This window comes from Triturus cristatus, chromosome 6, assembly GCF_964204655.1.
Source record: "Triturus cristatus chromosome 6, aTriCri1.1, whole genome shotgun sequence".
Classification (NCBI taxonomy): Eukaryota; Metazoa; Chordata; class Amphibia; order Caudata; family Salamandridae; genus Triturus; species Triturus cristatus.
The window spans coordinates 775,719,067-775,734,045 of NC_140589.1; the positions used below are offsets into that span (position 1 = coordinate 775,719,067).

A 14,979-nucleotide genomic window follows, 5' to 3' on the forward strand; every position below is an offset into this window, starting at 1 on the left:
TGCTGCATTGCATGAAAGTTTAGTAAATCTGGGTCATAGTGATTTGCATTAGAAGGGTATTCCTTCAGTGCAAAACCCATGCCTGACTTACACATACACCTTTGTACCAGAGTGGAATGGTCTGACCGTGGTACGGGGCAGCCTGATTGTGTACTAGTGCTTAGAAGGACAGCAGCTGTGGCATATTTTTTTAGCTATTGTGCTGTCCTGCTCACTCCCTTTCATGCAACACTGCACAGTACAGTTGGTTGCTGCATTGAGTGAAATATTAATACATTTTCCCCTAGGTTTCATTGAGTGAGTCCAATAAATGCTGCATTCTTCTCAACTTGGGTGCACCTCTCCTCCCTATTAAATGCTGGCTTAAAGAATGTGTATTTTGGGTGATGTAGTTCCTGTTGTACTGTGCCATGCATATGTTTTTTTACTTTTACAAAACCTATTTCGGGGTGATTGGGTGAATTGATTCTGCATCTCCCACCTTTCCTCCACCTTATCCTCTGTTCCTCTTGTGCAACATCTTCAGATCATTCTCACAAGGGGTTACAGTTTGTTACCTGCACTGCCCAGCACTCAGCTTTTCTTTTCAATTGAAACCCAATGAATGGGCCTCCCCATGCTATTGTGGGCATAAGCAATGTGTATTATGGGTGCTGTGAATCTGGGTATATTGCATTTGTATTCCTCACAGTACTCCTCTCCTGAAATTCAGCACCCTTATGCTTCCTATCCTTCCCTCTCTACAATAAATTATCTGATACACAGCAAAGTAGGGTTTTTAGTGAGTAGGGCAGTATGGGTGTAGTACAGGGGCGTCGAATAGAATCAACATGAGATAACCAGGGCTGAAGTTTGTCCATCGTTGTATTCAAAACCTATGTTATGTTGCAGTCAGCAATTCACAAACTTCTATGTGTACACGCACATCAGAATTTGAAAGCGCTATGAGACAATACAAATGGTGCAACTACACTGCATAAATGTCGGCATCATACATAACATCTCACAGTTAAAGGTGTCCCACTTTTATTCTGGCAATTCCAGCTATGTTCTCACACCTGGCCCTGAAATCCAGTGTGCAGTGTATACAATTGTCACACTATGGGGTTGCAGCTAATTTGTTTCCAATAACAAGCTGCCACTCATTACACTGAGGCAGATAAATAAATATGCATGTCTTTGGCAGGTGGACAATTCTACCAGGAATGATGCGGCTGACCAATCCAAGCTGAATAGGTTTTCGGAGGGCTTGTGGTCTACATGGGAATTTTTAAACATTTGTACGCATCATTATATTATGGCAAAATCACTAATGTCCTGATTACTTTCCAGTAATCTTAATTTCTCGTTATCCATTTGGTCCTCTTCACAGTCACCAGTTGTGAGGTTAGCCTATCTCCAGACAGGAAGAAATCAGTAGCATGCTGAAAAGACAGATCACACCGACAATAAAGGGTATGGCTTCCCGGCATATGCCCTGATTTATCCTAGCCAACTCGAAAGTTGAAGTCAAAGAATTGTAGGCTTTTTGTAATGTATATGATGAGGATAAGTAGGATTAAGAGTAATAAAAATGCACTGATAAGTAATCAAAACTTTATCTCTTCATCCCTCATCCTTGTAATTTTAGAAGGTAAACCTGGTCCAAAAATCAGCCTTTCACCTACCACATAATACAATATGCACACTGTTTGTCATTTAATAATGTAACTCTTGGTGAATAATGTATTGGTGACATACAAAGTTTTAGGGAGGACATACCAAAGTACTCCCTGCCAAGAAGAGCAACCTTCAGACAATAGATTTTATAGCCTGTACAGTTGTACATAGGTGTGGGACGAGACAAAAGTAGTCACTCTTCAAATTTCATATTAAGGAAAACCCTTGAGGTCCACATAGGAGGAAGCCACACCACAATCTATCCTGGAGACACTCAGAGAAAAGGAGCACAAGCCAAGGAGCACACTAAAGCAATTTTGGAACAAATACATGCACTATTTTCAAATGAAGAATCATTTCACTCCTTTTCAGCTCCTATAAAAGTTACAAAAGATGATCAGACACATAACAACTTTAGAACTTTTAGAACATTTCAAATAAATCAAAGATTTCCCTTTACATCCATTGAATCTAAGGCTTCCCATCCAGAGAAGAGAGAAAAGAGAAAAAGAATGACAAAATATTCTCCTTATCCATATGGTCTAAGGTTGCTACCTTAGGGAGAACTAAAAGATCTGAGCAAAACACAATACTATTCTCAAAGGATTTTTAGGAATGGAGATCTGCACAATAAAAAAAAAGTTCACCAATTGGACAAGCTAAAAAGAATGAAACTTGGAACAAAAGTCAATTGTCGGAAATGTAAGATTACCAGAAGATAAAGGTACAAAAGGGGAAAACTAAAGTGATTCTAAGACCAGGGCTAAGTCCCAAGGGGGAGAAGAAAGCCTAGCCATAGAACATGAGAGAAAAAAAATGTTTCTGCATGTGGGAAACCTTGGGTCACTCAAACTGACCCGAGGATCATGACATTTCCAAATTGCTTTCCAGTGTGTTCTTAAGGTTGAATTCTTATTAAAACCATCTAAGCAACATAGTAATACAGAAAATAGTTTATACTGATAAGAAGTGAGTGAGGTAGTAAACCAGTGTTGGAAAGATTTCCAGTGCCCAAACTATGATTTTAATGCAAAGGGCCATCTAGATTTCTGATTGTAATGGCCACTTCAAGATATCTTGTAAGTGTGATTGTTTGAAATGGCCCTTTTTGCAGGGTTATCCCCAAACTATTTGCTTCTTCCTCCTATTTTTTCCTGACCTGCTGTTGTTGGTTTTTGGACTCTGGGCACCACTGCTATTCAATGATAAAGTGCATATGCTCCCTCTGTAAATTGTATTATGGATTGGTGTTTCCATGATGGAAATATTTTACTTACTAGTCAGCCCCTAGTAAAATGCATTGTGTGTGCCAGGGCCTGTAAATCAAATGCTACTAGTCGGCCTGCAGCACTGATTGGGTCACCCACATGAGTAGCCCTGAAGAGGCAACTCAGACCTGCCACTGAAAAGTCTGCGCATAGTCTGTTGCTGCCATGAAGACTTAGGCAAGTGTTGCCAGGCCCTAACCTTCCCTTTTCTTACATGTCAGTCACCCCTAATGTAGTCCCAAGGTACCCCTGTGGGCAGGGTACAGTGTATGTGAAAGGCAGGACATGCCCTTGTGTGTGTGGCATGTCCTAATAGTGAACTACTGCCAATTTTGTTTTTCACTATTGCAAGGCTACCTGTTCCCATCGGACAGAATGGGGAGTTTGTTTATAACATCATATAAATATAACTACCCTTGGGAAGAATGTAGAAAAATTAAGTTTTGTATGCCTGAACTCAGACTTTAAAGATGCATCTTTTAGTAAAGGCGATTTTCACATTCAGTGTTTAAAAATACCACTTTTAGAAAGTAAGTATTTTCTTGCTTAGCTGTCCAGGGTGCCTCTGCTGGATTTATGGATTGACTTGGATAACAGGGGCTGGGGAGGAGCAGTGGCTCCAGATAGACTGGATAGATGGGTCAGGGATGGGATGATCAGACCTGGGCTGCATTAAGAGTAGGGGAAGGAGATTTCCTTTCACCTCAATGGGCCTGGTCTGCCTCTGGCAATGCTGTCTCCACCTCCTGCCAGAAAGCTGCACCAGAGAGGACAGAACTGGTTCTGGCTGGGCACAGACACTCTGCCCCAGAGAACAAAGGATTTGGGCAATAAAAAGTGGGGTCCATACCCCTAAACTTTAGAACTCATTTGGAACCAAGAATACTTCCAAGAAGAAGAGCTGGAGAAGCTGTGAGGATGGACTACCACTTTGCTGTGTGCTTTGCTGTGTTGGCCTGCAGTGGCTGCTTCTGTCTTGGACAGTGAAAGGACTGGACTGAACTTTCTGCAATTTCTTTTTGTGAGTTTCTCCAAGGGCTTGAGGCAGAGTTTGCTCCCTGTTCAAGAAGTCCCAGGAACAGCAAAGACTTCAAGTTCTTCTGCCATGTGTTTTGTGCTGTAACAGAAGAAAAAGCAACCCAACGCCATCTATGATGCTGCTGCCGACTCCGTGTCCTGAAGGCACCAAAGAGGGTTCCGCTGCAACGCTGCACTGCAACCCTGGTCTCACCGACAACGCCACCTGATGCCGCCGCCAAGCCACTGCAACTTGTGGGCACCGCACTCCACACTGCCTCGTTCCATGCTGTCACCCTGGTATCCCCGACACCACCGCTTCACGCCGACCTTGACGCCTCTGCTTGCACCATGGTTCGAGGGCACCGTTTGTGAGTTACACGACGCACCGACCTCATCCCGCACCGCACTGCAGCCTTGACCTAGCGACGCCGGCACCATCTACTCCCGTTTGTCAGCCGATGACAGCGCTTCAGCAATGACGCCGCTGCTTGCACCGTGACCTGGCAGCACTGCGACGAGCACCGCATCACATCGCACCACAGCCCTGGTCTCACCAAAGCTGCTGGACGACCATCACCGAACTGCTGCCTGCACTGCGACCTAAGAGCACCCCACGCTGCACCGCTGCACTTCGCACCGCATCCCTGACGTCTGCCAATGCCAACTCCCGACTTCAAGCACGAGGAGTTTGATCTGCAACACGTGTGACTTCAAGGGCCCGACGACTCCTGAACCGACCTCTGAAACTGATGCCTGCAGATGCCCTGCTTTTGGAGCTCAACGAGAGGTAGCCAATGCCCTGCCTATCTAAAGGTGGTGTTCTGCAGGTCTTCCCGACACTGTAGCTGGCCCACGACGCCGCGGTCTGCCAGAACTGTTTGGATTTATTGTTCATGACGCCGTAATAGCCCCCAGACGGAGCTATCGACTTCAAGGACCTTTATTTCAAGTCTATTTTGTGTACTGAAGATTTCTTACTGTATTGTGGATTTTTATAATTTTTGGTCTTGTCTTAAGTATATATAAAATATTGGATATTTTTCTAAACTGGGGTGGTGTCCGTTTGTAGTGTTTTCACTGTTATACTGTTGGTTATGTGCAAATGCTTTACAAACTGCTTCTAAGATAAGGCTGACTGCTCGTACCAAGCTACCAAGGGGGTGATCAGGGTTTTTTTTAGGAGTGTAACTCCCTTATCCTGACTAGAAGGAAGGGTCGCTACTTGGACAAAGGTGCAAACCCTTGCCAACTAGAGACCCCCATTTCTAACAGTGCTGTTCTGCAAACTGATCATTTAACATCCACACTGAGAGAGAGAGGCAGACACCCTTCCGGACGACACTCCTGAGACCTGAGGAGAAAAGGAAACAGCAGGAGTTTTAAAAAAGGGTAAACATCGTTTACAATGCATGTGATACATCGCATGCCATTACAACGCGGTCATTACAACAACTGCATTGTTACATCGCAAACCATTACAACGCAAGTCATTACAACGACTTGCTGTAAGGGGCAGAAGGTGTTGGATTCAAAATCCAACACCTTCCCTACTGTTGCACAGACTGGAGTTGGAATAGTAAATTATACTATTCCAAAATCCAGCGCGTCCCCTACAGCAAGTCGTTTTCACGACTTGCACTGTAATGGTATGCTATGTAACAACACGGTCGTTTTAATGACCACGTTCTAATGGCATGCGGTATATCACATGCGTTGTAATGTGGCCTATTTGCAAAATAGATGGAAGGTGTTTGAGAAGAAGAAAATATTCTGCTCAATGTGTTCTTCTGTCTGACTCCTGACGTAGGAAACCTTTAAGGAGAGAAAATTCCATGCAAGCCTCTAACTGTAGGACTACTAGACAGAGAGAACATGATTGAGCTTCTCTGTTTGCATAAGCACAGTCACTTTATTGTCTGTTTGTAGTAGAACATATTGTCCCTTTATTTGATGTTGGCAGTGGCAGAGATCGACATACTGTAACAGAACTTCTGTTTGAAGAGTGCCTGTGGGCTGTCAATGACCCATCATCTTTGAGCTGATGGTGTCTTCAAAGTAGCACACCATTTAAGGAGCTGACATCCTTTGTTATCACTAAATGAAAACCTGCATGAAGAAGAAAACCTCTCATTAAGAATTTTGGGATCAACCAGAGTTCAGCTCAGGATGCAGTGAACTTGACACAGGAATTAACAGGTCATAGCAATAAGGCGCCCGATTCCAATGATGCAGAATATGATGTAGAATAGAGTGAAGATGCAGATGTACCCAAGGAACTGTAAATAGGGATCTGATCACATTTCCCTGGCCTTTCAAAAAGTCTGGCTCAAGCATTACTGAGAGACAGCAAGGATGTTAGTGTGGTCCTTAGCATTTTTGCTCTGAATACACGCAGATAAATCATATTTAGGTCTGTGGAGAAATTGGTTACAATAAAAGTTCTATTTTGAGATGCTCTGCCCGGTATATTTGAAGATTCAAGAGCAATCCTTGTAGTATCTTGCAAGAGCAAAGAGCTTCTGTTCCGTTTAAAGGTGTTTCTGTAGAAAGAGGATTCAGATTGATCGTTACCATTTGTTTTTTTGTAAACAGGCTTTTATTGCATTTCCAATTATTTATCACAATCAAACAATATTAATTTACTTTTCTCGTCTTAGTATTCCACATTCATGTGGCGAATATGCTTCTTCTTAATACTTTCACCTGACTCAGGTGCTCACCCGTCAATACTAGAACTCCAAGGCTCGAACATTTATTATTTACACATTGTCAATTTTTGCATGTGGCATAGCAAGTTGGTACTGAAATGACTCATCCATATTATCTTAACCATATTAGATTGATTGTTACCATGAATGCTCCTGTTGGAACCAATAAAATTATTCTTGAAATCAGTAGAAGGTTTTCAATAGTTTTTAATGCACTAAATCCCCTATCAAAGATCACTGACAGTAGCCAATGATTAAGTTTGTTGTAGTCTTATCTGGTTTGTCCACTATGTTTACAAAGCACAGTTTACTACTCCATTTTTTCATATCGGCTGTGAAGTAGTTCTGCCCACTTGCTTGAAGTGTTAGCCACATCACTTGCTTGAATTTTAGCCCTGCCCACTTGCTTGAAGTTTTACCCCCATAGCCTCCCAGAAGTTCAGGTCTAATCGCTCCCTTGGTGCTTGTCACTAATCAACAAGTGGTTGTCGATTGCGGATACCCATCTGCTTTAATTAGCAGTTATTTTCATGCAAAATGTCTGCAATCCACCATGAGATGGCTCTACTAATCATTGTGTGTCACGGGCCATGTTTACACTGTGGAGCTTTGAAAGCACACATGCATGATCTGTAGGAATGCAGGGCACCTGCACAATGATGTGCTGAATGGATTCCTGGGATAAGAAGCAATGACTGGATCAGTTTCCAGTGTGATGACGTGCTACCACTAGAACGCACACCGGATCTACATGCAGCATGAAGTAGTAACAGTGCCCATTTTTCTTATTTTTTTTCCAGAGTTTTCTATAGCGCGAACTTGACCCGAATCCAATCAGGTATCAGAGCGCTTTACATAGCACCAGTTACGTTACATGAGGACACACATTCATTTTTTTGTTATGCACAGGGAGATTAAGTGATTTGCCCAGGTCCGGGGTCGAGAGCCCTAACCGTTAGGCCAACTCCTCTCCCCTGATGATCAGATAACTCACCCCACCAAGGCTAGAGCACATATCAGATGTGCACACATACCCTTCCTGGAAATGTTATGCTTGAGGAACAGGCCACCAAGTCACACAATGAACAGGATTAGTTTGAGTTCAACAGCCACTGGTGTAAGTAAATAAGGGTCCACGTAGAAAGTTACAAAAATCAAAATGAGTCAAGCAGTGATTAAACGATAATTATAATGAAAACATTATCCTTGAAATATAACACTCTGGAGCGCTCACCATGAATTATCCCTTGCCAGAACATCAGCAGAAATGTGTTAATCATGGGTTCCTTCAACATATTCTTCTCCTGATTATGCCCTAGTTGGTCTAACTAGTTTCCAATTTGAATACTCATCCTGCCAATCAGCCTCCTGTTGATCCAACTGATATACCAGACCATTGGGTGTATTATCTGCTTTGAGTTCCTTGAAGTGGTGAAAACATTGAACTCCACTCAGTCACCACACATTATTTTCATTGGAAATGAAATTTAAGGACCTGAGGGTGTTGGCAAGGTCTTTGTGGTAAGGTGTCAGAGGCAAAACTGGCTTGTTGTTGATATACTATCTGGTCTTTAATATTTTTTCATAGAAGGTGCCTTGAATACTAGATGCAAAATGATGTGTCCATAACACTACAGCAGATTTGTGCGCTTCATATTGGCTTATCCCGGCCCTTTTCACGTCCATCCTGGAACATGCACACTATCAATTGGATAAGTTCCCTGTCTTCGAGCCTTTTCATTACTTGTGCATACCTTTCTTGGGAGTGTTTTTGACTCCATTTGCTTTGATGCAAGCTTCTGCACGCCTTTACCACCCACAATTAGTGCTATATCTGAGGCCTAGCCAACCTTAAAAAGATAACCACTTTAGCACCTAGAATTAAGCAAATCTCGTCCTTTGGAGTACACTAGGCATACTATTTCTTGGATTTGCCCTCAGTAGATCAAGCCTTTGAGCCTTGAGAAAGTGTACAGTGGAGGAAGCACATGTTGGTTCGTCATATCATGCTGTTTATTGGTCTACTTTATTATACTATTGTACCGTCTGTACCATCATTATGATTCTTTGTGAAGAAGTAGAAGACTGCATGGATTTATACTTGAACTAAATAAAGAATCTTATTATATTTCTGTAGCTATCTGCAATTGAATGAGTGCTTCAACCATATCTATATTGTTGTACTTGGCTTTGTTTGGTGTGATGAGTTGTCTTTGTATTACATGGAGAGACTTGGGTAGAGTGAGGCCTTTTCCTTATCAACTTGTTAGTCTTCCTCTGTTAACATTGTGTCTGTTTTTGTGCATTTGCTCATGCTTTTCTTATAATTCTAATAACGCATCTTCTTTTTTACACAGTGCCCTCTAGCTCCTGGTTTGATCATGTTAAAGGCTGGTATACACACAAGGATGAGTTTAATATACTTTTCCTCCAATATGAAGATATGGTGAAGGTTGGTCAACTTAATTAATCTTCTAATCAGAGCAATTTGGCAAATGCATTATTCTGGCAAAATAAGGATTTGTCTTAAAGTTCACTGTACAGAATGTGTACTAATGCGTACATTGTTTAACATTATATAAATAAGCCACACCAATGTCACAGTATCTAACATGTTGCACAATAATTAAAGTGTGGAAGATATTTATCTTGTGAGGTTGGTGTGGGAGAGTACATAAAGATGTACATGCTCTAGTTGAGCTCCACAATTATCTTTGGAAGAGGTTTCTACACACACAAGCCACAGTTCCCTGGTGGTGTTGCGGTGATCAGGAGGCCGCTGCAGTCCTGCCAAGCATATTAAGAGTTTCCACTCCGCCTGTGGTGTCATGGATGTTCCTCCCCCATAAACACTGTGGCGGCCCCCCGTGCCTTCTCCAGCATGGGGAGGCACAACATGTGCCCCCCTGTGTGCATTTGTTCCAGTTGCTGCATGGTACGGGCCTCTCAGTCCATGTCATACAGGAACTGTTTTTGGCATTGTGGTGCCCATTTTTAGAGGCACCACTATGGGAACATCAAAAACCAGCCTGCCTGACAGGAAACTCCTAATCTGGCAGACAGTCTCACCACCGCTCTGGTGGTGCAGCTGTGAGGTGGGCCCTGCGCCACACAGCCAAAATCATAATCGGACCCTAAGTGCCTTAGAGGTTGGCATTTAGGATACTTCATCACAAATGTGCCATCAGTGCTCTGGGTTGTAGTGGACTTCTAATACTACAGCCAGGATATGCATCAAATTCATAACAGAGTATTCCATGGACTAAACTCTAAATCAGAACCTAAATAATTAATTGAAATGAATATTGTGGAACCAGAAGAACAGACATAGCCTCCAAGAGCACAAGACAGTGGATAATTTTCCACGTGAACATTAGACATACTGGAAAACATAACAAAGAAAAAAGGAGCACAATTTTAGCCCAGTGTGGAATGTCAATTCAGGGCTTGAATGTACTTTGTCAAAGAGTATTGTTTAGTTACTTTGAAACCTCCTCTATGTTCCTTAATTGAGGCAGATGACATTTGCTTCTCTCTTCTGCTGAATATTCTGTAAATCGTATGTGTATCTATTAAAAAAATAAAGGCAGAAACAACAGACTGAAGGAGGAGAAACTATGCTGTCATAGTACATAATATCTAAGGCAGAAATGGTACAAAAAGTAGTCAAGTAGATAAAAATGTACATTAACATGGCCGAATGAGTTGAGGCCAAGTCATTTAAAAGGAAAAACATCCAGCAGACAGAACCTAGAGCTGCTTGCATCAAATGTTAGCAGAGCTTCAAAATGGGGTAAAAGGTGAGTAGGGAACTGACTGTTTGGCTTGCTTGAAATACCCTAAAAATATTGTAACATTTACCTATTTGACAAATTTGGGCCAGATGTAGCAGCGTCACAGTGCAAAATGAGCATTCAATGGGATTCACAGAATTCAGTCAAATTTTACAGCATTTAAAACATTAAACTGCAATTTAGATTTTAGTGCAGCCTCACCCTTTAAATGACACGCTGCAAGGACATATTGTGAGCAGCATGTACTGGTCCCCTTGGCAACTGTATGCTCACCCCCAGTGCCCGTAGCTGTCATTCATAAAGCTTCTACTGTGCAAATGACTGCCACTTGCAATTCTCAATGGGTCAAAAAACATACTTTGGGAGTCAGAAATACATTTCCAACTAAAGAAAATGTCTTTGTACATTGAAAATCTGTGATTTGTAACCTCAGAACCTGTGATTTTGGAAATTGCCAAGTTTGTGACTTCCACAATCTTTTGTACATTGGTCTACTGATGCTGGTGTAGGAGAGAGAGAAATTAGGGGTTCAAAAGGAGGAAAGAAATCCTAATAAGTGAGAATGCTCAGTACAAAGGTTAGTAAGCTAAGAAATGCATAATCATTAGGCGGGGGTGGTTATGAAATAATTATGAAGGATATATATCAGATAGAGAAAACATGGCAGTTCTTCACAGCTACTCTACAAGAATTCTCAGGCACATAGTTTAAACAGCATGGCCTACAATCCTCTTAGCAGCCAGAAAGTGGCACAATCCAAATAGGGTTAAGGGTAATTGACAAATCGATACCTAGACCATCTGTCTCCTTTACTCATTAACCACATCTGGAGAGAGAAAGATGCTACAATGTCAATTGTCAGTCTCAGTAAGAGACCATAGGAAGCAAGCAGGTACCCCTTATACAGCACAGAAGATGATACCTTCTGGAGGGTGGTTTTAGAGGAAGGGGAGTGGTGGTATTGGTGGGCTGTGGAAGTGATGGTAGGTCCGGATGGGTTTTCGGCACGGGAAAAGTATTTTATTTTAGATGCATACATCTTTAGCCAAACAATCTTGTTAACATGTCATTTTTGAAATAGCTTCACAGGCTGAATTTATTATAGTTTTTATATTAAGCCTACATGAAAGTGGACTACTAAAACGATCCAACCAAAACTCCTGGATGACCGTTCTAAAAGCATTTAATCCTGCTCTTATTTGTTCCAAGAAACACTTTGGCAGTAAGGGAAGGAAACATCATTAAGTATAGTTGGACTGGAAAGAACTGCTTCTTCTCATTAACAGCATCTCATGGAGGAGTAGCAATCATGTTTAATAAAAAAAAGTTCCAAGGAACAATTCAGTCTACTGGAAGATTAGTGATTAGTGGTTGATAGTAAGATGTGAAAAAGGTTTAGCTATATAAGTTGGCTGCATATTTGAGCTCAATAATTGGCATTAAATCCTGAATATATGATTTAACATGGCACCTATTAAGTAATCCCACAAAAACATCATAGTTGCAGGAGATGGTAACTTTCTTCCAAATGTGTCTTTAGACTCCACAAATATCAATCATTTACAAAGTAAGACACATATGGCCACAGCGTATAGGTCATTCACAATGGATTTAGGATTAGATGATCCATGATGGTGAGATACCCTGGTAATTAAATATTTTACTTGTATGTATAGTATATAAGATAGATATGCAGTGTGAGAGTAGTGAAAGTCTATCTGCAGAAATGCCCCCTTCCCTGTTACAGAAAGAGGACCTACAACTCAGGGTGTGAACGTAGAATTGGACCCTGAAATGGTAAGCAACTTAATAGAAAAGAAGTTGATGGGAAGCCTTTTGGATAGGATGGAGATGTGGCAGAAGGAGTTTCACTCTGATAAAACTGTGAATGTATTGATCCTTTGGGGCATCATTTGTGGATGGAAGCCATCAGAACATAGGAATGGAGCACTTCCTTTATGGAGAGTGTGATTGTATGCTAACTCTGCTAGTCTAATTCCACGATAATGCCAATTTGATCGTCAAACAGATATTGCTCTATGGATTGGTTTGGCCTCTCAGTTTGTCCATCCATTTGCAGATGGTAGCTAGTAGACTGAAATGGATGTTTTCCATTTTCTGCATCCATTCTTTCCAAAAGTGTACTGTAAATTGTGTTCATTTATTTTTGGTGATAGTTTCCATGTAAGTGGAAAATGTGAATGCTGCTTCATGAGGTAACAACTAAACTCTTCTATACTCACAAACACCCCCAGAAAACAAGTCATAATAATTGACTCTCATGATCATTGTAGATGTACAATTACTACAATAATCTGACAAACATATCATTATAGCAACTCACAGATGGCAGCACAAAATGTCTTTAGTCTTTATATTTCAATCGTTATGACAAATTCTTAATGAACAAAGTCTATTTAAATAAGCTCATCACCACAAGACACTACAAATATCCGGAAAGTTGATCTATGGGGAAAAGCACAGGTCCCCACTATGTACCTCGGGTTCTAATAAAAGAGAAGATGACCATAATGTAATCTAGTTCCTCTTTTGTAGGCCAAAAACCTTGGATCATTATGAATGTCAACACACCTTTTCTTGGAGAAAAACTGGAATAAGATCCACATTCTTCAGGACCAGTAGATACTAAGCAGTACGTCTAGTAGGAGGGATTGTTAAATATCTTGAGATAAGAGAGGGGTCAAGCAAAAACAAGAGGATGAAAAAGAAAATACGCACATAAAACAAAACAAATCATATAAACAAAACATCAGATAATAGCATCTGTGAGTCAGACATACTAAAATGAGAAGATATTTGAGAATGTGAACTCACTAGAGATATGCCAGTTTCACTGGTGAACTTTATGTATCAGATATATGTAAGAAAAATCCAATAATATATAATTTTCTTTGAGAAATGTATTTAATTCACATGCAGAATGACACATAATTTTTCTCCAATATGGCTACTTTGTAAAATCCCAACTCTTCATACATAATATGTATATGCCATAGACATAATCAATACAAATATATCTTCGATTAAAAATGTGACTGCTAATTCTACTGCAGCAGGGAGTTTCTTGAGTGAAATGAAATGTCCCATTTGAGTCAAGTAGTCCACAACTGGCAGCATAGTTGTATAACTACTTTATGAAGGTAATTCTACAATTTATTAGAAATCAAGCTTCAGGGTTTCATTGGAGAAGGAAGATGATGCAGTGCCCCTGCTACTGTCATATGCGATGATGTGACATGAACACATATTACGCACTTCTGGATGTACTCATCTATTAAGGTCTTTAGACAAGGCCATGAAAAAATCATTTGATGATCAAATCCATCATCCTAGTAGGTCCCGGGTGTCCAGCATCACAACATGACACTGTTTTATAACAGTTTGTTTAATCTAGAAAGGAAGGCATAAAGCTTCCCCTCGAGAAGTTTGCAGAGTATACATTACTGAGTCTTAGGGCCTGATTCACAGAGGTAATTTACATTTTTGTGTAAGTTTAAACTTATGTGTAAGTTTGCAAGTTTTCAGTATTCGAAAAATACACTTTTGTAGTTACTTATTATTAAAATGAAATACGTTATAATAAAATAATACCTTATTAATTAATAAACAAATAATAAATATGCAAGAATACTACATATTTATTATGTAATTATAAGATATTTTTTATTAAATAGTTTATAAATGAATGCTAAATAGTTACTCGTTTTATAAATTGTTTGCATTAATTTATATTTAGTTATAGTTTTAACTATTTTAACTAATTTAATTTCATTTAAAATTATTTCAGGTGGGGTTTTATTTTCAATCCCTTCCTTGATTATTGTCACTGAGAGGGTGTTAGGGGACCAGTGGTTGGCCATGTATAGTGCTGGGCTAACTACAAAAATATTAATGCATTTGTAAATGCAGACTTTAAGAGGATCATCCTGTCGTGGAATGGGACTGACCGCCATTGGTGTGGGGGTCCCGTTGGTGACATTAGGATGCGCCTGCCACACTGGCGGGCGCATCCTGCATTCCTGACATTACGGCGGGTGGTGCTCTCAGCACCGCCCGCCGCAATGCCAAGAAGGCATGTCATGCACTTCCATGCACAACGTGGCAGGTACCGCGTGGTGCCTGCCATGTTGTGCATGGAAATGCAGGGGGGTACCATAGGTACCCCCATGTGCACCCCCCACCCCCCAGAATCACTGGGGGCCTGCTACGGGCCACCACTGGCAAAAACCGCCTGCCTTTCCGTGGCGGCAATGCCCTGCCTGCCTACTAATATATAGGCGGTGTCTACCATACACCGCCACCATATTAACTGCTTTTCCACCCGGTAGGCAATCGGGCGGATTGCCTACCAGCGGAAAACCGTGGCGGGGGGAAATTCATATGCGGGTGGTGGTTTTCTGCAGGCGGATCGCCACCGCCATACGGGCGGTGGCGATCCACCCGATATCTTAATGAGCCCCTAAGTGTCAAAATGCAATCTCCAGTTTTTCAATGCAACAGAAAGAACAG

At 41.2% G+C, this 14,979-nt stretch overlaps 1 protein-coding gene across 1 annotated transcript in view; it reads left to right on the plus strand.

Annotated features, from left to right (window-relative positions):
• The window catches only part of LOC146817855 (amine sulfotransferase-like), a 320,350-nt gene that overhangs the window by 192,278 nt on the left and 113,093 nt on the right, over nucleotides 1-14,979 (plus strand). The window contains exon 5 of the mRNA XM_085611338.1: nucleotides 9,013-9,107. Within this exon, the coding sequence (XP_085467464.1) occupies nucleotides 9,013-9,107 (95 nt within the window). The remainder of the gene's footprint in view (nucleotides 1-9,012; nucleotides 9,108-14,979) is intronic.